The sequence below is a fragment of the Spodoptera frugiperda genome, chromosome 5 (assembly GCF_023101765.2).
Source record: "Spodoptera frugiperda isolate SF20-4 chromosome 5, AGI-APGP_CSIRO_Sfru_2.0, whole genome shotgun sequence".
In the NCBI taxonomy this organism is placed as follows: domain Eukaryota; kingdom Metazoa; phylum Arthropoda; class Insecta; order Lepidoptera; family Noctuidae; genus Spodoptera; species Spodoptera frugiperda.
In genome coordinates, this window is record NC_064216.1 from 3229089 (window position 1) to 3254394 (window position 25306).

A 25306-nucleotide genomic window follows, 5' to 3' on the forward strand; every position below is an offset into this window, starting at 1 on the left:
GATTTTAGAATATTAAGACATTAAACACAATCGTTATTCCTAACTTTTTAAGGCTTGCAATAACTTTTTTCTGCTGACAACACCAACTGAAGTAAATACTTACACATTTTTAAACATGACACCTAGCCTTTTTATCCCTACGACAAATTACTATCAACACGAAACAAAATTAAATAAATTACATCTAATTACAAAACAACACAGTTCTATATACATGGACATGCGGTATCTAAGCGTAGCGGCGTGCATAGCATACGGGGGTAGGCAGAGATCGCGGTACCTATCTCCATGTTGCAACGCCTGTCTGTTGCGACCGTCGAACGATACCCACATGGCGTTTCTGGCTTCAGGAGACAGTGCGATCTAAAATGTCGGCGAATTTTTAGTGGGAAACTATTACTATTGTTGAGATTATATAAATATAGGGACTTGGAAATGTTATAAGATTTTAAACTGACATGGTCACTAGTACTATCATTAAAACTTAAAACGGGATATTTACCATGTCTATTTGTTTGTGCAAGTTTGATATTTCGGCACTGTTGCAATCGCTATGATCACGGATGAACTCATGCCGTGTGCATGTGAACAGTGCCGAAATATTGGAAACTCTCAAAAACTAATAAACATGGTTAATACCCCTTTTAAGTTACATAATAATATAGTTGAGATAATAATATAAATATAGGGACTTGGAAATGTTACTTTATTTTGTGCAATAATTTCAAAGGGAGTGTAGTATTTGGAATTTAAAATTAAAGGAGAGTGAGAGTTACGCTTCATCTGTAGCGCCTTAAGGAAAACATTTCATTAAAGAATAAACATAGGTTATTCAATATGAACGAATAATAATAAAAGTTAAATAGTGGAACTTATATTGCTAAAATCAATTATAATATACATATTAAAATATTTGCTGACCTGTGAAAACTAGTGTGTTGATCAAACATTACCAAATACATACTTACATGACAAACAAACTGATAAAAACGGCTTGTGCATTTAACATTCAAGTTACAACGGGGCTCATGAATATGAGTCCCGGTTTGACTTGAAACTAGTAGAGCTATTCTCGAAAAATTTACGTAAGTCGTATAATTTAATTAATTTAAAATGTGTATTTTATAATTGTTTTACTTTTATAGTATGTTGTATCAAGATACTTATAATAAAAACAATATGATAATTACCTTGAGCTCCACTCCAGCGGGGACCACGATGGGCCTGAAGGAGAGCGAGTGGGGGCAGATGGGGGTGACCATGATGGCGGGCACCGAGGGGTGGATCATGCTCGCCCCCGCCGCCACTGCGTACGCCGTGCTACCCGTCGGCGTTGATACTATTAGGCCTGGAGATTTTATACATGGGATATTTTAGTAATGTATGAAAATTTTGCGAATGATTTCACGTATTAGTTAAAAAAAATGTTTGAATAAGATAAGAAATATGGCATTACTCTTAGCGACTCAAAGTGACCTTACAACCGTCGCTGAGCCCAGAAAGTAAGTAAGTAGGTTTGAAAGTGTCAAAAATGTATCAAAAATTGTCTGAAAAGTGTTTCATTTCTACTCTATCCCAATTTTAATTATACTTATTTACTTATAGTAAATAGTCAAAACCATTTCTTCTGTATCGTAGGTATGGTTAAAAACATACAATTTCACAAACACATGACTCCCAAACACGAAACAACAATTTGCGGATCACACAAAGACTTGCTCCGTGCAGCAATTGAAACTACCCGTTACTTGGCAGCCGGTTGTCCAGCCACCGCGCCAATCGTGCAGTCAGTATCAAAAATATGCAGTCAGTATAAAACTGTATCAAAAATATGTCAGAAAAATGTTTTATTTCTATATCATCCCAATTTAACAATACTTATACTTCATTACTGATTACTGTACTATACCAATATAGTACAGTAATCTATATACTTAAAAGAGTCTTTTAGTTTTTAATTTCATGGTATCTCTTACCATCTCCCTGCACAGAGGTGATATGCTTCCCATCCAGGAACAGGTCGATGTTGGAGAGGTACGGCGAAGGTCCTCGGTCCACCACCACCTCGTTCAGCACCAGTATGGTGGTCGGCTTCTTCTTCTCCTTGCCATCCTTGTCGTCCCGACTCTTGCGCAACACTACGCATTGGAGACGTGACCGTAGCGTTAACGCTGCGTGTCCTGTAACGGGTATAGGTGTGTGAAATTTGGTGGATGTGAATGATAATATTATATTTAATTCTGTAGCAGTTATAATAAGAATTGAGGTGTGTGAAGTTTGGTGGATGTGAATGATGATATATTTAATTTTGTAGCAGACACAAATATTAACAGCCCATGGCAGTCCACTGCAGAAGTATGGGTCTCTTCTACATAAAGAATATAGAAGATAGCCATACTTCTGTATGAGGTGCAGTGCGCCAATCTCCGCGGTTGGCGGATGGGCTAATAACAGTTTTAGAGGTAGGTCAGAGCTGTTACCAGGCTTCTTTCAAATGTGAAGTTGGTTTGGTGAAGCTGATTTTTGGTTTAATAAATTACTGGTAACATTCCGTTGAAGTTAATCGCAATCTAAATTCAAAGCCTAAGCTCTACTAGTTTCGAGTCACAGAGGGACTCGTCACTAGTAGTAAACCACTCCATTCATTTACGTGAGTAAACCGTGATTTTTAGTTAATTTAGTATATCTCACGTCACGTCGTCACGCCTTTAATCCCCGAAGGGATAAGCAGAGGTGCACATTATGGCTCGTAATACCGCTGTACAATGTACATCCACTTTTCACAATTTATGTTGTAAGTCCCATGTAATATCTCACGATAGTAATTAATTTTATCTAATGGAAATGTCTCACCTTCTAGAACATTCATGACTTGGTCCTGGAAGTTGTTGAACTCGAACGGCGTGAGGAAGCCCAGAGAGCCCAAGTGGAATGCCATCACAGGTGGTACTGATTGCTGGAAACAGACACAATAAACATTCATTGCTGTTACTATACTAAATTAGTACACGAAATTATTTTATATCTTTATCATAATTAGATCCATATAACAGCTTGACTGTAAAGAACACAACATAATTAATGTCTTCGTACAGAAAACGTTCTTTTTTTAGTGTTGATTAGTCTTCCTTTCGCCACCAACTCGCATACTGCCACAACGGCGAAGCGGAGATGTGGCCGAAGATGGAGTACAGAAAAAGAGAAATTCACTCTGTACTTGAAAAGTCCCGGGTTGTATGTCTCAGCAAAAAAATATATATATTAATATTAAACCTTATTTATTAGGAAATAAAATTTAAAATTGAATAAAGTATATCTTTACTTTGGTGTATATTGACGTGCTCGCTTATTATTTGTCTACTAATCACATAGGAACAGATATCTACATACCTGGAACAACGAACTAGCATGTAACAGGGTGCCGTCTCCTCCCAGACAGATGATGAAGTCTATCTTGTCCGTGAGGTCGTCGGTACTGGCTCTGAAGGTCATCAGCCGCTCCTTGACCGACGTGAAGTCCCCATACTCAGCCAGCAACCTGTCATCCAGCACTGCCGCTTCCACGAACACCACCATGCTTTTGTCCTGGAATTGAGAAAAGAGAATTTTGAAAATCGGTACACAATTAAGTGGAGTAATCGGTGAACAAACAAAGAAAAACAAAAATCTGAATATAGCACCTCCTCCTCTTTTATTTAAGTCGATAAAAATGGGTACACGATTGTTAAGCTGTTTTTGGTAGGTTCTTATACTAGGTACTACTTATATTTAATTAGTAGCAAGAATGCTCGCGGTCTATGTTATGATAAGTAAAAGTATTGATTGCATCCATAATGTACACAGGTAATGGAAATACCTACAGCATTAAGTCACAATTATGGACCCTGTAGGGCACAGCAAATTATAAAATTAGAAGGAGAGAGTAAGGGCAAGTGGTCACAGTAGCCTAAGCAATCTTGCAACATCAGATATAACTTAATTAATATAATATACCTATATAAATTAATCAAAATCTTGTAGCGTTTGCGTCTGACTATAAAAATGGAGTGAATTAGATTAGAACGAGATTTTGTGCCGACTGTGAAACTGAGTAACCTAGGAACTCTATGTTATAACAGAGCTCAGATTTACATCATATCTGTGTAAAAATAAATACATGTGTTTATTAGATAAACAAACACATACCATGCATCGAATGTCTGTATGATTAAAATTGATAGGTATACGCTCAAACTACGTACGGTACCTATGTGCGTAATTGGCGAAGAACCAAATAATAATTTCCTAATTTCCACAAATGTATAATTCATTTACACATGCTACTGAAGTTGTTTCATTGAAATAATGTTAATTTAATATACCTACGTCATCTTTACGTTGTTGTCGTTTATTTGCGTCAGGTAATTATCAGATCATCTACATAAACCAATGATTATGATCATATTTACCTATCATTATCATCTTATGTAGACTAGCTGATGATTGAAAGTGCAACTTCTTGTTCGTTTCATTGTTTGAACGCGCTAATCTTCGTAACTAATAGGTCCGATTTGAAACAATCTTTTTGAGTTGGATAGTAGAAATAGATAGAGATGTTTGATCCCGCTACGATCAAAAGGAAAGCGGATGAAACCGCGTGAAGTAGCTAGTCCCGAACATCATTAAAAGAAGGCAGAATTTTTAATAAACTTAAAAGTATAAGGTAGACAGTTTGCTTTTACCTAATTACTCGTTGTTTCACAATGACCCCTTACCAACCTCTATGGCCAGCTTTCATTAACATTGCATGAACTTGGATCAATAATGGCCACTGTACAACATAATAATATGACTAGTGTCATTCAAAGGCCTTAATTTAACCCATAATTGTCTGCCGCGGGCTAAATATGTCGCGGTCACCCCTGCCATGGATGGTTCACTCACTATGAATATTTTATGTAGGTTGAGTTCATAACTATTAAAAAAATCGATAAACATTGTGAAAATGTTGTACTCTGCTGTGATGGTATGTGTGTTAAAATATGACGAAATGATCTGTACACTAATCTGAACTTGCCGTAATATGCACCTCTGCCTACCTATTCGGGGATTAAAAGGCGTGACGGTGCATGGTCTGAACACACAAAGTTTGCGACTCTTGTACTTCTGCGTTTTTTTCAAAATATTTTTTTATTCATTTATTTTCTTTCCACAACGTATACTTATATACATAGATGTTTTAGTTATAAATAATACAAAAGCCCTACAAGACATCCTCCAGAAGACAAACCTAGACCTAACCTACGTCAATGAAATGTACGAAAAAAATCTACTTCTTATATGTAATAGAAACTCTAAAATAAATATGGTGACAAAATAAAAATGCATCGTTACATATTTTCTGCGTGTCAACAGAAGTTCCGCGTGTTGCGTCAGGGAAAATGGCGTGACGGAAGATTGAACGCGAGATACTGACTATCTAACTAAGTAATCACGTGGAAGAAATTACTGTTTGATTGTTACTTCAATGTATATTCACAGTTCTTTCTTAACCCCTTGTATATAAGACAACAATAGAAAATACATTGTGTCTCGCGTGGATCCACGTTTCGGCATATGACGGGTTAAAGACGTTAGTATAATTAGCATACATAAACGATAGTTCCGTTATTGGTCATCTAAGGGTAAAATAGGACCCGGAGCTGCGGACTACCTAGTGGGTTTACCGGGGCTCCGGCTAGAAAAGCAGTAGTAGTAATGGGGTGGTTTTTAGTCAGTAAAAGTCTGATATACTCCCTCTTGCTGCGCCCAAGGCAAAAGATGGCAAAGAAGACAATAGATGATTTTCCCCTCTTAAAAAAAAACAGGGTTAAATAGGACAAATAATTATCTATTTAACGTATTGCAATGTATACAGAAAGAAATCGTGAACGAGGTACTTAATTAAAGAATATAAAAATTATGAATTACATTAATAATTAAAATTCTATTAAAAGATTGTCCAGTTTATTATACCTATCTTTCTATTTGGCACGACATAATATAACGATTGTCACGACTAATATGACACGGTGTCAGTGTGCCTTTTAAAACATTTGTAGCATGTGTCCTGTACTTAAGTACTATCGGCAAAGTTAAGTTAGTACACTTTTAAAACAAAATCCAGTGTTAATCTCTTTATCCAGTGGGCGTTTTCGCGCACGTGCAGTGCGGTGCAATGCGCAGCATCGCCTAATGATGGTCAACCGCTAACTTTGTCGATTGTACATAAATGAATGTGGTATAAAATACAGCCGAAATAAATAAGTGACCCAAACTCTTTGGATTGAGATCAATTGAATTTCTAACAAAAACCTACATTGATCCTATTAGGATCGGTAATTAATATAGACTGCATGTAACATACTGCCGCACTCAGTAACATTTAGATAATGATTTCAGCTATTCCTTAGTAACGATTTTGTTCCGAAAACAATAAAGACTGGGTTAAGTCATCATTAAAAGATTCTGAGTATGGAGGATAGTAATCACTTGTATTGATCTACACATACCTACACAGTCCAGAGTCAATGTACGCGAACTTTTGGCGCATGAACTATAATTAGGCCACAGTTGAATCACCTTACGTTGAATTAGGTTCTGCCTTACTGGATGAGCTAATTGTTTTTTTTTTAATTCTAGGTAATAAGAGAACTGTTCTTTCTATTTGCAAGGAAATAGGAAGTCAGTTTATATTATGAGTGTGTCCTATAAAAGGTCTTATGCCCGAATACTGAGACGCTACTAAATTTTAAGTTGTACTTAAAAATCGTTCGTTATAAAAATTTGTGGTGACAGAACTACCTATTCTTGAGAGAGTTTTTACTTATTGTAATGGCTATTAAAAATGATTTAAGAAAAACATAACTAGATGCAATAGATAATACAACTGCAATAACAACCTTAACGTACCTAAATTTAAATTAATGCAAAACTTCCAGACTTGAAATATCAGAAAAAATAGGCATGGCAATGGCACTAGACTAGGTCAATTGTACATCTTTGTGAGAAGCTGTACATACATTTTGTAACTGCCTAGTCGCTAGACTAGGTCAATTGTACATCTTTGTGAGAAGCTGTACATACATTTTGTAACTGCCTAGTCGCTAGATAAGAATTAATCAATGAACTATCATTGGTCTTTATCTCTCAAGACTAATTAACGATCACATCAATGTATCAAAATAATTAGTATAGGTACTCAGTCGTCACGTTAGATTCACGCAGAGTTCGTTCTATATCAGTCAACATGACACATGAGTTTAGAACTTTAAACCATCTGGCGTTACCACTAATAACTCTTTAGTAAAGTCAACGACAACGTCACGCCTTTTTATCCCCGAAGGGGTAGGCAGAGGTGCACATTACGGCGCGTAATGCCGCAATGTAGCTTTTTTACGGTTTGTGTTATAATTCCCATGTAATAAGGGGAGAGCCTATTGTCATATACCGGGCACAATTCCAGACTCCGTGCTACTACTGTGAAATTTTCGAAAATCCAAAAAAAGCCCAATAATACTTTGCTCAACCCAGGAATCGAACCCGAGACCCCTTGTCCGGCAGTCGCACTTGCGGCCACTCGACCAACGTGGCAGTCTTTGGTAAAGTATTAAATCAATTAACATTTAATTAATATTTTGCAAGTAACGCTTGAAATTAAAAATAAAACGTTATTTTAAGTAATTTTATCAGTAAATCAATAAAAACTACGGCCGAAGATTAAACGAAACTTCGTATTCCAGAACCAGAGTTGCCCTACAAATTGTTTGTAACTGATAGAGACAGCATGAGATTTAAGTACAATTTAAAATTGAGTAGCATTTGAGTATTCTGGCGTAACTGCCATACTCAGAGTCATTTAATGATAACTTAACCCAGTCCTTAGCAATTTATTTCGGAACAAAATAGTTACTAAGGAATAGTTTAAGCAATTATTAAATGTGAGACTAAGCGGGACTATGAGGTGACTGATCACGAATGTAGAAAAGAGGAGTTGAGGAAGCGTCGTTTAAACGATTAAAAAAGGACCAACTTGTGTTACCAAATGTCTGCAAAGGATTTAGTGCATTAAAATAATGGTATTAAAGTGGAACTTACATGAACGAGCCAATGTACAAGTTGCACGAAGGGCGCCAGGATGGTGGCATCGTGGACCTTCTTGATGACCAGAACCGTCAGCGGCGGTTTGTACCACGTCAGCCGCTGCGATGCCGGATCCTGGATTTGCCTGTAATTTGTAAGGAAAACTATTAACTTGGCATTCAGATATTGATCATTTCTGACTATCCTCTTATATCCATTGTGTGAATGGATTTTGGAGTGAATTTCTTGCCACACGTATTACTGGACTTTTTGTGATTCCCCAAGGGTTCACCTTAAGACTTTTTACTTAGCATTGTAACCGGTCATCAAGTAAAGTATTAAAAACAAATCTTTTGTTTATATTCCGCATAAATCTATCAAACAATTAACTCGTTGAATTTATTTATCTATAAATTACCAATAATCACTTATAAGTTAGATACATCAAAAGACAGACCTTGAGCGATTTACTTAGAATCGTAGCGTTTGATACACAGTAAAATAAAAATAATAAACAATTTATTGCGAAGGTAACTAAAAATAAACGTCTTAATGAATGCTAAGGCCGTTATAGCACCGCTAACTGATTGAATAAGGAAAAAAATCACGATACGACAAAAAATATAAGAGTCTAGTTTGAAATTGTTAGGTATTAGTTTACTTAGTATTTTTTTGTCACGATCTGTGTTAAGGCAATATAAATGTTATGTCACATTAACTGAGAATATATTACGGATTTTTTTAGCTTTATAAAAAACTACAAGTTAACTTTACGTAGATTCTACATAGGTATTATAAATTATGGTAATCAAATGTACCACACATCGTCTGTCGTCGTTTCCGCCCCTTCGAATTTAAATGTTTACATACTGTAATAATGTTATGTTTTTGTGAGGTCCAAGAAGAAATACATAGTAATGTAAAGAGAAAAGTGTGGCTTAATATAAAAGACGATGTAGTGACAAGAATTGAAAAGAGAATGTTACGATGATTTGGATATGTAGAAAGGATAGATGAAAGCAGGTTTACGAAAGAAATATAGGTATAAGGCGGATATGAATGGGGCTGTTGGCAGAGGGCGCTCTAGATATATCGGCGATAAATTAACACATAGTAACTTGTCCCACACAGTTATTTGTCCCATTCTATTTAACAAGAGTAGTAATTAAAAAAAATCCAGTTATAGTATCCCAGTATAGCTATTCTCAGCTACGGTCTGAAACTGTGCGTGGTGTATCCCTCTTTATCACACGAGACTAGTAAGTACTTAAAGGTTACATTGCATATAATGCACCTCTGACATAATGTTGCACAATACTTACATAACCATAGCCGAATTTTTCATTATTCTTCCGCATGGTCCAAACTGCTGTATCGGTGAGGGTGCGTTCAGGGATCTTGTCCGTCTGAAAAACAAAACACACACATTATAGTATAAATAAACTATTTGTATGTTAATAACTAATGTCTACACCTGGGTATTCTAATTACAATGTCATTTACATACAGCTGGAATAGTCTAGAAGTTTAGAATATTATGTACAGTATTAACGGGGCTTTTATTTGCGTCTAGATTATTTTAGGTAAAATATAATAGGTATGATGTTTGTTTTGGGTATGTTAATTCTTTTCCTTTCCTTTTAAACAGTTTCCTTATTTACAACGACTGTTTCTTAGAATCCGTGGTCCTAAAGGTAGACTATTTTTTGTTAGAATTGGAAGTCGTCGTTTTTTCCTCTAAAGATAATATCATCATCATCATCATCATCAACAGCCTATTAATGGCCACTGTTGATCAAAACCTTTTTCTCATACGGAAAAGGTTTGAGCATTAATCACCAAGCTTGCTCAATGCGGGTTGGAAAGATAATAATTATGTATTTAAACTTAGACTTTAAAAGAACCAAATGAAAGACACTCTAAAACCACGAGAAAAGACTTATCGAAGAATTAATAATAAAAATAGACAAGAAACATGTGTAAAATTTTGTTCAATCACCTGATACTGGGGAAGTACCAATAAAAGCGTTAAAATATACTACATTATGTAAGCGGTTAATATTGTACATACTTAATAACGTGACGCGTTAAAAATCGCACGTGAAATAAACGTGACGCTGTATTCCGTCAGGAATGTAACGTAAACACGACACGGCCTTTGTAGTCTAGCCACTGCTCAGTTACTTAAATGTAGGTACTTTTTACACAATTTTTTTTGGTAATTTATGTCGATGACGACTATTTTATTGTTGTGTTATACTATGCAATTATATATGTAGGTGTAAATAAATACTTTTAAACGCGCTATGCACATAAGCTCTCAACAAGGCAAGAGAACCAAATTTCGGTTTTCCTAAAATTTCTCAGTAGTAGTACGGAGTCTGGAATTGTGTCCAGTATATGGCAATATGGGACTTATTATACAAATAGTTAAAAGTATGTGTACGTTGTATAACGAGTCGTAATGAGCACCTCTGCCTACCCCTTCGGGGATAAAAGGCGTGACGTTGCTTTAATATTTTATTTTTTGTTCCTAATCTACATAGGACGTAGGACAAAACTCTGTTATCAGGAAAAACCCGCTAAATACAGCAGGAAATGTCAATAGTTATAAATTAAAATACTTACGATGTAAAACCACATCTATTTATGAGGTATTCCTCGAAGCGCAACTGTTTTGAAGCGCACCTCTCCAAGCGCACCTATTTTATTCCTCGAAGCGCACCCGTTAGTTGCGCTTCAAGGAACTATTAAAAATATTAATTTTTATTTCCTCGAAGCGCACCTATGTTTTATTTTCGACTAGAGAGGGGATGCTAACTGAAACTATCGATAATAAGATATCAGATAATCTAATACACGTAGCGCTATCTATGAGCAAATAAGGTTAAACCTTTAAAAATAGTTTCTTGTCGATGTATGACATCGCAAAATTAAATGTTCCGCTTGAAACCGCCAATCAACGACTTTAATTAGTTATTTTATACAATATTCAAAAACTCTGTACTCGTCGACCATAGATTGTTAATTTTTTAACAGAAGGAGGGGTGAGAGAGTACTGTTTTACTATACAATTATAGATGCAGGCGTATATAAATAAAATCGCTATATACATAAGCGCTCAACAACGCAAGAGCTCCAAATTGGATACCTAATATTATGTTTTGTTCCTAATCTTACACAGGACGTAGGACAAAACTTTTGTTATCAGGAAAAACCCGCTAAATACAGCAGGAAATATCAACAGTTATAAATTAAAATACATACAATGTAAAACCACATCTATTTATATCACCGAAAAGTTTACATTACAATAACACTTTCTTGTTTTCCTATTTTTTGGTCCAGTGACGTAACCTTATTTGCTCTTAGATAGCGCTACGTGTATCAGATTATCGATATCTTATTATCGATAGTTTCAGTTAGCATCCCCTTCTAGTCGAAAATAAAACATAGGTGCGCTTCGAGGAAATAAAAATTAATATTTTTAATAGTTCCTTGAAGCGCAACTAACGGGTGCGCTTCGAGGAATAAAATAGGTGCGCTTGGAGAGGTGCGCTTCAAAACAGTTGCGCTTCGAGGAATACCTCCTATTTATATCACCGAAAAGTTTAGATTACAATAACTTTCTTGTTTTCCAATTTTTGTTCCAGTGACGTAACTGAATATAAAATTATTTTTAGTTGTTTTGAACAGCAATAAATTATTCAAATTTAGTGAACGTGTGTACAGAAGGACCACATTTGGTCTTTATAAATGAATTTAAAATAGGAATTTCCAGGAATTCCTAATGGCTTCTAATTTTACTTTCGAACTTTAGTCGATAAGCATTTTACTTATACCATGTTAAAGTTTATAGTACCTTAAAACTGTACTTGCAGATTGAACCTGCACATTACAGGTACTATTTAAATGGTCTTTTCATCCGCAAAACGTTTCGACCTTAAACGTAGAAGGTATTTAAGAGCAAGCCAGGAATGTGACCGGTTATTTGTGCCATCAGCATTTCCATAAATGTTTTGAAGTTTACAAATACAGGGTGTAAACGGAACGCTCCCAAATGCCGCAAACAGTTGATGGTAAAAACCAAAAAAGTAACTTAAAAAAAAAAAGGAAATCAATGTTAATTTTATGTCATAATAGTTGTAATCAAAATATGTTTAAGGCTAATATTGCATGAATAACAGGAAAACAAAAACGATTAAATTATAACCACAAAATAAATGATAGCGGTTTTCGGGAGCGTTCCGTTTACAGGTACAATTTGAACTGTCGTGTGTTAAACAGTTTTTGGGAACTATTCCAACCATTATTCGGTTACTATTCACTGCAGATTAGGGGCCTTTTCTCATACAGTGATGGAATAAACGCATTGATCAACACATTTGCGATTTGGCTGAAGTAAAAAGAAAATACAAACTTATCTACTAAAGCTGAAGAGTTTGTTTATTTGTTTGAACGCGCTAGTCTTCGAAACTATTGGTCCGATTTAAAAAACTATTTTTGTGTTACATAGTCCATTTAATAAAGAAAGTTATTAAGCTATAAAACATCATGCTACATTCAGAGGTACCGAGCAGCTAGTATGTAATAAGGATAGCTTTTCTATGATCAACTTAACAATAAAACATATTTATTAAATATACAACATAATGCAATGTCATGCCTTTTATCCCTAAAGGGGTAGGCAGAGGTGCACATTACGCAACGTATTATAACCATAACGTAACATGTATTGTAATATAGTCAAAAGGTAATGTATATAGATAACTGTAATAAATACCTGAACTAGAAATATATGTTATAACACTTCCATATAATAATTTCACGTATGTCACTAGTGAATCAAAATAATTAACTAAACAGACCGCGCATCCAGAAACCGAAGTTACTATACTATGTTAATTTATTTTATTCACCATACATACAGGCTGTTGCTTCATAATCGCATTACTGAAACCTGTTTTTTGGCATTTCGATCATTAAAATATTAAAGCAAAAAATTAAGAAGACTTAAATGTAATTAATAAGCTTTTAAGATAATCTTGTTTAAATTATAATAAGTATTTTATTTATTTTTCGTTGCTCGCGCGAAAAAGCTTAATGATTACATAACTACAATTAATAATAACTTCACTTCAAATAAAAACCTTGTTTTTGGGTAAATATTATCGTTTAATCTATTGTTTATAGCTCTGTGGTTTTAAATAGATAAATACGATATTAATGGGTAATACAAAAATTATAGTCTGTAGTTTTATATTATTTTCGTTTTACGTGTTTAGATTTATAATTTATGCAAGTATGTATAAGTATTTTTGTTTATTTCGTTTTATCTTACTATAAAGTTATAAATCCTAAGTAGGTGATAAATCATAATCATTTATTTGTCTCCTTTTATACACATTTATTTTGTTTTCATATAAACATTATTCGTAAGCCGTAAACAAAACTTCAAATTCTTTACTTCCCTTACAAAAAGCAACGTCATGCAACGCGTGACCGACGCGTTTAAGTGCATCCCATTGAGAATATTCAATTACACTTAATCAAATAATCACTTAACAATTGTACACTTAATAGTTACCTATAAAATAATATGTATTCAATTACAACTCACAAAGTAATCAGCAGAAATATTATTATTATTGATGATGCGGAGGTAAAACACAATTATTTCCGTAAGCGATAATATCCTAAGTATATACACTACATAAACATATATCTACATTCCTCATACAAAATATGTTATGCCATAAAAACAAAACATCTTTTAGTTCGTTTACTTAAAAAAAAGTGTATGTTTATGTACTATCAAAAGTTTTATGTCGGACTAATTTGCAGTTACCGTATTATTCAAACTTATTTGCACCTACCATATTGTCTCCGCAACACCTAAAGGTTGACAAGAAAAAATGCATTTTGCATTATGACCGCCTTTGTACTTAAATTGTGTAACAATGTAAATAAATAAATATTTTTTTATTATTTGAATTTTGCCATTCAAATTTTTCGGCCCTTTAACTGACTTGACAAAAAAATAATCATACTGTAGCATAAAGTTTAAGTAACAATGAATACGAAGCGTTATACATAAGAAGTGGTATTAACCCGATTGACATTATTAATGAGAAACACACGACATTCAGTCAATGAATGATATAAAAATAACATCATTATACGAAAAAAGCATCAGTAACATCACGCCTTTTATCCCCGAAGGGGTGGGCAGAGGTGCACATTACGGCTTGTAATGCCGCTATACATTTACACCCATATTTCACCATTTGTGTTATAAGTCCCATGTATTAGGGGTGAGCCTATTGCCATATACTGGGTACAATTCCAGATTCCGTGCTACTACTGAGAAATTTTCGAAAAAGCCCAGTAATATTTTGCCCGACCCGGGAATCGAACCCGAGTACCCTTGTCCGACAGTTGCACTAGCGACCAAGGAGGCATTCATTAATTTATTTATTTGAATTCAATATAATTATATTAATATATATTAATAGACATATGAAAAAAATATAAAAAGCCGCTAGCATTATGTGGTAGAATGTTTGCGCGTTTACAATATGTGGCGTGACTTGACATCATTATTGTACACATACAATAAATGGCAAAAAAAAATGAATTTGAGTGACTATTTATTTTAGATAGATTTTTAAGTTGTTTGTTACGAAATATAACACTAGTTTATATGATTTTGATACTTTTTGACATATTTTTCATAAAGAAACCTAAGCTATGTGAGAAACTGCAGAAACAGTAACTTAGTACTTGTAATCTGTAGACAAAGTTCTAAATTTTTTTTTGCATTATTTTCATTATTGTATTGTTTTATGAAGGTTGAGTGAACTTATACATAAGAAAAAAATGGGTGGTCACCTATTATAAGAAAAGTGCATGGTCACAATTACAACCAAACACAAAACTAGGGTAATTACTTAGGTATGTTAGGCCGGAGCGTCATTTTAATTTATGAAGTCTATTGTCAATAGACTTCATAAAGCTTAAACAAACACGATGGTGGGATTAATCAATTTGATTAATCCCACCATCGTGTTTGTTTAAGTTTTCCATAAATAATAATACGAATAAAATTATAATAGTAAGTACGGTACAATAAACTAAGTACGAGCAAAAATTTAAATCATTATAAAATCAATTACGTAGTAACGTTGAATACAAATTGTTTCGTGAGTGTAAACAATATGGCATGGTAATTAATTTAACTTATTGCTTTTTGAAATAAAATAGTTTTTTTAATGACTAAGAATTGTATTGAAATATCTAGAATTTATATTTAAGGCCTGTTACGCCACCTTTGTATGGGTTCTCGATAAATAAGTAGATCGCCTTAATCTAGTAGATCGTTGGGTGTTCCTAATTTAATCCTTGGTGTGTTTTATATTGTGTCTCATCTATAAGCGGTTAAGGGCCTAATGCAGGGTATCCCAAACTATGGGTCGCGAATCATTGGTTGGTTGCAAGCGAATTGAAAAAAAAAACATTTTTAGTGGGTCTTATTTGTAGAAAACGCTCTAAGCAATAAAAAAAGTTCTGTATGTGATTTTTCTCATTGATCCTGAGTTTGGAAACTTGATTTAGATAGGTCCAGTTCACTTTACGAATTTAATGTTATTACAATTATCTTTTTTATTATTTTGATCTTTTCCCTGTCACATTTAGCTACAAATATAGAATTAAAATAAAAATATAGAAAAAAAGCTATAACCTGCTTCTTCTTAAGATTTTTTTTCTTATCTAACATTTAGTTTGTTACCGTCCACAGTACTTCTAATAATGCAGAATTTAGATCCTATTTCAAAATAGAAATTAACATCTCCCTACATATCATGTTGATAACAAATCGTCTTAATAACAAATCGTAAATCTCCATTGAACTTTGAACCCACGAATCGGTATAAAAACCTTGAATGATGAATATGATGATGATTTGGACTTAAGCACTGTTTTGGGCTTATAATCGGATTTATTATCGAGTTAATACTTATTAACTTATTAGTCAATAACTACTTAGTTGTTGTTATTCATTAAGTCGATGTATGCAAGCTCTGTCTGTCAAAACGAAGGTTGTCTGGAAGAAAACGCAATACCTAACATTGCTATTGTGTCATTCTGTTCTTTCTTATTCACATTATAAATGAAGAGTAACTTTCTTTGTACACCACAAAGACATCCAAAAATACATCGATAAAACCAAGAACAGACAATTCAAAAATACTGCTCGATGTTATCACTTAGATACGGCATTTAATCAAGATACCAACTTCAACATCTATTGCTGATAACAAACTCACAATCACAAGTTAACAATTGTTTATATACTTGCCTCTCGTTGCCAATGGCATAGATTTTATATAATTAAAATAGTTATATGACAAGCGTATAACAGCTAATTACCTACAGCTCGTTTTATAACAAGCCCGTAATAACATCACTGCATAGTTCTAATAGCTCAGTCATATTAAAGTATACGTTGTCATAAAATGCATTGTCATTGGCAATTATCGAAACATACCTTCGATCAAAATATTCCTCCCTTGCCCTAACGAGCTCCGTTTTCCCGGACTCATGCGAGAATTGGCGCCGCAGCATTTTGTACACAGAACACTACACCATTAAATAAAAACACTACATCTTACATCTTCAGTATCAACAGAAACATTATTGCAACTAATACTACAATATTTTCATTACACACAAAGATTCCACTGTATTAAGACATTGTTTGTAAGTTGAAATGTTAAATATTGTCGCGTGGTGGGGCGCGAAGAGGCGCGTGCGTTGCTAGCGACTGACGCTGCGCAGGAGTCCACGCGCAGGCTTTGCTCGTCCCAAGTGACAGTTCTGACCTTGGCGTGTTCGCGCGATTATCGTCAGCGTCGGTTCACGAACCGTTCTTATAAACCTGATCTTATCACTCGGAAGCGACCGTGTGTCCGAGTTCATTCGCGTTGCAAACGATGGAAGGTTAATGATTACTAATGCACGTTAGCTACTGTTCTGCCACTGTTTCAAAATTCGCATATCTAATCACATGTATCATGGCGGCCTGTCAGCTTAATATACACGGAAAAGAGTCAAGAGGTTTGTTCAAGTTTGAACACAAATCTGACCAATCAAATGTTTATCGCGATATGTACCTACGAACCATAGAATGACTTGAAGTTTTTAAGCAAACAATATCGAGTGGCAGTCTACGGCCTCGAAAGTTAGTTTACGTGCCTTTTACTTAAAATGCATTTATTTTATTACAGCTACGTACCGTAAATTAAGATCTAAAAGAGAATGTCGGTAATTATGTTCGTTTCACTAATCCGCTGTTGGAATTTACGACTGTCTAACTACTGAGTGCAAATCTACATTTGATTGGAGAAATTGTTCGATATATGAAACTGGTATTTAGCATATTGTTCGTCGAGATCGAATGAATCAGCATTGTTAATCTGTGTCGGGTTGACATTGACCGATATACCTGCACGACTGACCATTTGCTGACCGAGTTCGTGAGTTGACCCGTGCCGCATAAAAAAAAAACTAGAATTTTTTCGTCAACGACATTGTAAATTACTTGGGGACATAATAAATTATGTACGAAGAAGGTATTTTAATTACAATCTGCAATAACAACATACAGACATGACATGATAGCAACAAAAAAAGCAAAACATAGGTGAGGTAACAAATTATCTTGTACATGAAGTAAAAAATGCTATAATGAGATAAAAACACATAATAATGAATACGGTTTTGGACTAGCATGTGATCTATGCATGGCCAAACATTGTGACGCTAGTGCCAGTGGCGGCCCATGTTTATGCAAAAAACAAACGCAAGAAAGAATATAGAAATATGACGTCAGTGCGGTCTTTCAGAGTCTATAGAGGAGATAAATAAGAGGGTTAAAGTATTTAGGTTATGGAAATAATTTTCCTGGCCAATAACACTACGGCCAAGGCTGTTATGAGCCGGTAGACTCGTATTAGGTGTCAACACGGCAACATTGACCGACATAGAGCATCGCGCGACGTTACGACTAGTTTCATCATCAAAATACCTCACGTTAATGATCGTAATGGCAAGAGAGGGGTGCCCCAACTTACGTCATAAGAGAAAACATCACACGACAATATTTTCGAAATTTTGACTACCTACGACAAAAAACTTTCAACTTTTCTGAAAAGAAAATTGCTTTTGACAGAGTAATTTTGAGAATGGTTCGAATAACTGTGTGTATACTATTAGTCTTGTCCAGTAGAAAGTGAAGTAAATGCATAAAATTGCAGCTAACTTATCATTTTACATTTTAGCTCGGTCTCCTAACAAGCACTATTTCTTTTGTAAGTCGTTGCTTACAAATGCAGGCAATTTTTTTAAGAAAACTTTCTTCACAACACTGTTTTTGCAGATTGTTAAATGACTAAGTTCCGTTCCATTCTGCCATTTTATTCACTACTATCATCAACAATAGCTCGTGTCAAACCACTGATAGACTGTGGGCTTCCTATAAGCAGTGGTTTGCCTTAGTCGGCAATATTTAAACGTAAACGTAAAGTTGAGCATTTTGTTTGTTTGAATAATTAACAAGTCCATAAAAACATTACACAGATAATTTTCAAACCGTTCAAGTCACAAAACTCACAATAGTTATGAAAAATCCCGTAAGTTTCATTATGTATTGCCAATGGAGAATCCTATGAGTTATGTCATGACATGGCATTTAATAGAAGGAAAGATTCTTACAATAAAGGATTTCCCAAAGAAGGAAAAAGAAAAATACCACAGAAGCCCATAATTGAAAATATTTACGTACATATTTGGTTTCCAATAAGTACTTTTATTATCACCACGCACCCATTCTTCTACAGCGAAGTAAACAATAACATTTTTAATTTATGAGATATCTAAAATCGTAAGACAATTAAGAAAAACGGTTATTTCAAACCCCAGTAGGGGCGAGGTCGTGGTGTCCGACCCACGTGCCGTTATCTCTCCGATGACTTAGCTACAAGAACATGAGGTCATATAAATGGATGCTGTTGTAGATAACACAATCAATCTGTACGCTTTGTTTAGATTTAGAGTGCTTTTCCACCAGATGTTACTCTTTAGATTTACGCTGTTGCCTTTGGCTTCCACCAATCATATTTATTGGTACACATAGATTAGCACTGGTGGAAACGGGTTCAACTAAGATATGTTTTTATATGAAATATACATGCTATGGTAGCGTGGAATGAATGGTTTCTTTACTATTTATACATCGCATACTCGACCTGCGAATCTTTCTCGTGCAGCTACTTTGCGGTGGCACATCTTCATAGCACATCTTACTTGCACCATTACATAACTTAGTATCAGTGGAAACGGTCACGTAGTTTCACAGCTTAGCTATACCATTATCGCAGCATAGCTACATAGCACATCTCTGGTGGAAAAGCACCCTTTATGTTGCCTATTTAATAAGACTTTGTTGCTTTAAGGAGTTTTTAACTAACACTTCATTGTGGATAAGTTGAGACGTTAAAATCATTTGATTTAGACGCAAAATAAGAGCATTAAAAGCATGACTTTAATTTTGCTACTAATATCAAGATTTGTCTGATAAAACAACAATCACATGTAGACAATCTTATCGTAAACAGTATAGTTAAATATAACAGTGATACAAACATGTAGTGATGATATACTCTCATTTCTTATTACCACTATAAGAAAACGATATTTACTTTATATATTTAAATGACATTTATAAGTTAAAGCGAAAGTTTAAATGTAAACAGTGATATCGTAACCGACCTTTGGATGCACAAAACATTGATAATTCTCACAACATTACGAGTACAATATATAAAATGTCAAAGTTTGTATGCATGTTTATTATTAATTCCACGTAAAAACTATTGAACAACTTAAGGCTTAAAATTTGGCATACTGATAGACCATATTATGAGTATAAGCTAGGAAGTAGCAGGTAAACATTTTTTCCTATAAAAAAAACTTTGCACTTGGATTTTTTCCTGTGTCGTAGGTGCGTTTACAAATATATAGGTTCGAATACACTTGATACCCAGTGCCGAAACAACAACTTGTGGATCTCACAAAGAGTTGCTCCGTGCGGGAATCGCACGATCCACGGCAGCCAGTTGCCCAGCCACCGCGACAACCATGCAGTCAAACATTAGCATAGACTTTAACTTCACCATTTCAATCACTGATATTCAATGTTATTTTCGCACTAAAAATACTATAAAATTATCAAATAACGTTACATAACGGTAGATTTTTAATCAGCGCATAACCAGTTACTAGTTAATAAATTAACCCGTATCGACATTACAGTGTAAATTGACACTACTTATACAAGAGTAAAAAGACCGGAATTTGGTCCTATGGTACGCCGATACGGTGTTGGGCGCAGTCCTAACTTTCACTTTCAACAGCGGTGACATGACAGCGTCATCGAATCGGCACCTCTTATAAAACAATGATCGATTCAGTAGGAAGTAATTATGAGGAAGAACTGTTATAAGAATGGAAGCTAGAGACTGCTGGAACGTTGGCTTCTCCTTTGGGATTAGAGTTAGTCGTTTCATTTTATACACACATAATACATAGACATAATTAAATAAGATTTAGGCAAGCAGTAGCAAGAATCAGTTTCATGTCAAAAAGAACGTGTCTATTCACTTTTTCGTGGTATAAGCCGGTAAACTAACAGATGGATCAACTAATGGTAAGCAATCGCCGCTGCCCATGACCCAACTAAAGGCGTTAGAAGTGCGTTGCCGACCACTAGAGGGTTAGAAATTTAAGGGTTGTTGGGGAATCGGGGTTGCAAATTCATAAAATCGTTGCATAAACATGCAATCCATATGAGCATAAATAAAAATCCATAAGCTATCATAGAGAGTAGAACTCAAAGAAAATACTAATCAACATTAACATCAGACATAAATAAAATAAAATCTCATCAAAAACAAAACACAACCAGGTCGATATTGGCATCATTATCAATGTTTTTTTTCAACACCTTAACTCATTAAATGACACTGCGACAATTGCTTATCTTTTGTTTTTTTAAACCATATCTTTAGTTTATATTGTTCCAGTACATTACAACTTTAATAATAACATAAACGACAATGTTATACAACTTCTCATATATCATAAGATAGATAACTACCACGGCATTAAAAAATCCAATTATGTCTCCATGAAGTCAAATTTCGGTTAATTTTTAGGTACAACAGAGCAAAACTGCCAACTGGTAAATATAATTGTACAACAGTTAACATTATGACCACGTATGTATCAAACGCCATGATCAGTTCATCCGTAATCATGGCGCTTGCAACAGTGCCAAAATATCGGAAACTCATAGACATAAATAAACATGGCAACTATCCCGTCTTAAGTTCTAATGTTAGTGTTAGTGACCATGTCAGTTTAAAAACTTATTTACAATAGTTGTCTTTAAAGTATGTCAGACTTTTAAGTCTAGCAGAAGACAACGGGGTGCAACATGAAATGCAAGTGAATCTAATTAAAAACTCTAAAAGAAATAGAAACAAGTTTGTACAGAAATAAAGGAAAAATAGAAAATATTATCAGCACACAAGCTAATAATATAAAATCAGGTGTACATAAACCATAAAAACGTTTAAGTAGGTATAAAAAAGCAAATAAAATAAACGTGTAATGTTTGAAGTAAAATCAACAAGACCAGTAGCTTTGCTATGGCAACCGACGCGCAAACAACAGTGGAGGTAGTGGACAAAAGTAATAAATATGGACACCTTGGTTTGCCTACGAAGTATTCTTACCCATTTTCCTCGAATAATGAATCATTTCCAAGAAAAATGTTAGTGGTTAGCCAAGTTATTTTAAGTATTCAATGTCCAATTTGAATTATTATTTGTACGCCTTGCAGTGCTCTCAAGACCAACTTAGCTAGCCTTCGACATTTTTAAAAAACAAAATACTTAACTCGTTTTAGAACCAATTCATAAATAAACAACTTAAGAATGCGCATTTTAATAATAATTTGCAAGGTTTTACTTAAAAAACAAATTTTATTAGAGCCATTTATCGAAAATAGAACCAGACGAATTGAATACGCAGAAGAATACCTTGTATTTTGGACAAAACTCAAAACGTATACGCAGACAATGGACTGAACTTTTTTATGTCAATGGCACAATTACCAATTAAAGACGAAATTATGGTTTATTGAATTGCGTGCACAATTCCATTTACCAGCCACTAAACAGTAGACTCAGTCAAACATAATAAACAATCATTAGCCGATTGACCCTATACAAACTACATTATTTGAGTACAACTTTCGACAAAGCAAAGTAATGTTAGGAAAACGTATGTAATATTTATACACATAAATATGTATTTACTGATCATTCATGCTTTACAAAGCATCGGAAAAACCAAGTCGCTTGATTATGGCATACATGTCATAAGACTGACAGGTGTCTCTTTGTGAACAACAATAGAGTGATCTACTTACGTCCGTAGATGACGGGAAATTGATACCCACCATAAATGGGACGGACGTGAATATATTGTGGAGCACAATACCTTCAATACATGAGGAAGATTGCCATTCTAGATGTATAAAAATATGAGGACCAGATTCATCATTAAATATTTCCGTGTTACTATTCATAGCTAATAAAAAAATTGGTCCTTTGGTTGCAGATGTACCTATGTATTGCAATTAAAGTGTGATTTTAATATAATCAGGAAGATAAAGAACAACAGTAAAACAAAGGTGTTTGAAAGCAGGATATCTAGCGGTATTCACAGACAACAATACAGGTGAATGGCTGAGAAAAGTAAGGTTAAAATGCCAGATTGTAAGTTAATTGCACTTTTTTTCGTGAAAGTAAAAAACTTGTAGACTGAAACAAAGAGTTGGTTAATTTACACTAATACCTATTCAGGTGGTCATGGTCTGGGAGATACGAATTAGATGAAAAAGACGTTGAAAAAAGCTTCATTGAACTGAAAACCTATATTCGACTGTAATATTTTTTAATTAATGGTGCAAGATATCGATAAATTACTTTTGCATGTAGGCTTTCATGACTCGTGTTCAAGAACCTTCAAAGAAAATTAAGGAAAGGCAATCAGATTACCTATCATCAGTATCGGAATTGGAACACTTCGACAAGAAAATTGAATAATCGATATCGATTGAGACCGACCTCACGAGTACCGATTAGGTGCGAGACTACAGAATTGGAACACAGTAGATTAAAAAAGTAGCTAAGACAGGGTGTGTTTTAAGCTTTATCTATAGCGTTCTATGTACACTGATGAACAGGATTTATATTAATTCTTCCATTTTTCACGATTCAATATAATAATTTAAAAAAAATTACATTATTATAGGTTATGAGTGCATTTATTTTATCAGAATATGAGGAATTTGTGTATAGTGTAAACTTTCACAAGGTATGCCACAAGGGTGTGTTCTGGGTCCAATTACAATAAGCTATCCGTTGGTTCTTGAAGGTAGGTATTTTACAAGACAAAACTAAGGTGAAAGGAAAATAGGTACTTTTTGGACTAGTTATAAACACTGAAGATATCAAGAAGAGAAGCTGAGGAAAATAGGTTATAAACACTAAATTACTGAGAAAAAAGCGATGACGAGACGACAGATGAACATATGGTACCTAACAGTTTAAATAAATTATACATTTTCTATGAAAACATGATGAGCACGATTCTTTATTGACTTTAACTAGAAGTAACCGGAAAAGATAAAACAAATTGTATATTTTACAGTACTATCAATACTGAATTTAATTAAAGGTACTGTGTGTCAGATCCTTATCGCCCACGTAACTACGTCAGGAGATGCAAATGCGCTTGTTAAAGCATTCATAATCATGCAGGTTATTATTTAATGCACTATGATAATTTTGCAGTGTACCGCTTTAGTTGTGAACTAAATATACACTTTCTAGCTGTAGTTAGTGTTGATCTATTAAAAGCAAATGTCACTCCAGAGTTTGTGCTCGATTACCGGCGTTTTGATTTTAATCATTATTTTCATCAAATATGTTCCGGATACAGTACGTATTATCTTACGGTACAAAAAAAAAACGAATGTTCACAAAGATTGCGCTAATCAGCAAGGTTGATGAAGAACCACACAGTTTTTAAGTATCATCTCTCGTAATTCTTTTTAATTACCCAAACGAAGGTCGTTCATTAGATATAGCTTCAGCCAACGACAGGCAGGCCCATAATGTCGCGCCTACTTATAATTCAGCACACCCTAATGGTGCCTAAGCAGATTGCGTAACAAATGGGCACGTTACGAAATCATTATATACTCAGCACACAATCCATTACAGTCGTTAAAGGAGTAGTAATCATGTAATGAACAATAACATAGTTATGGAAATAATTGGGGACGAACCAACAGAGAATATATTACTAGGCTCGCATGTTTTCAAAGATAACATTTGTCTTGCGAATACTGTGTATTTGTCTACATTTCATGAATTGTAAGGAGGATCGTTGAACCCACACATATGTATAAACGAGAAAGTATACCTGTACTATGTAATAGTAGATTTGAATATCGTTCAAAAATGATATGATATTATTAATGGGCAATAAAGGAACATACAGACAGTTATTGTTGAAGGCACGTTTAGTTACGAAGCCATCTGCATTGTAATAAGTAAGAATAAATCACGTAACGGTTACGATTTGTTTGCAAATAGTCAGGATCTTAGATCATTCAGAGAGAATATTGTACCTTTATGATCGTCATTAGACGGTTTAATGTTTGTACCACTAGACAATAGTGCGGACATATTGATGGATGTTGTTATTGCAGTTCCATCATCATATTCCTTTGAACTCTTGTTTAGGTGACATATTTCTTGGTACAGACTAATGTTAAAGTGACATTTGAGTGCATAAGATGATTATGGAGACAGACAACTAAGATAAGCCACATCCTGACATAACTGTTCATGCATACCATTAGATGCAGCTACTTGATATGGAAATGCTGCCTGATGAGAAGTAAGTACGTCAGATAAAATATCAGCAAGATGTGACGCTAAAGAATTATGACGCGAAAGTTTCTCAAATTTATTTTATTTCGACGTAATAGTGTCCTTGAATAATAAAC

General features: G+C 34.4%; 2 protein-coding genes across 11 annotated transcripts in view; one reads left to right on the forward strand and one right to left on the reverse strand.

Moving 5' to 3' along the window:
* Nucleotides 1–25306, forward strand: part of LOC118271716 (glyceraldehyde-3-phosphate dehydrogenase) — a 256387-nt gene that overhangs the window by 154977 nt on the left and 76104 nt on the right. The window lies entirely within an intron of this gene.
* The window catches only part of LOC118271710 (NAD kinase), a 44797-nt gene that overhangs the window by 3452 nt on the left and 16039 nt on the right, over nt 1–25306 (reverse strand). For 5 of the 9 annotated variants that reach the window (XM_035587871.2, XM_035587873.2, XM_035587875.2 and 2 more), the window contains 7 exons: nt 9423–9506; nt 8116–8245; nt 3391–3585; nt 2854–2956; nt 1977–2180; nt 1191–1348; nt 281–363 (listed from right to left, as the gene is read on the reverse strand). In XM_035587871.2, coding sequence (XP_035443764.1) covers nt 281–363; nt 1191–1348; nt 1977–2180; nt 2854–2956; nt 3391–3585; nt 8116–8245; nt 9423–9506 — 957 coding nt within the window. Of the gene's footprint in view, nt 1–280; nt 364–1190; nt 1349–1976; nt 2181–2853; nt 2957–3390; nt 3586–8115; nt 8246–9422; nt 9507–12883; nt 12964–16648; nt 17098–25306 lie in introns of those variants that run through there. The other 4 variants (XM_035587872.2, XM_035587874.2, XM_050693748.1 and 1 more) reach the window with 4 other exon arrangements.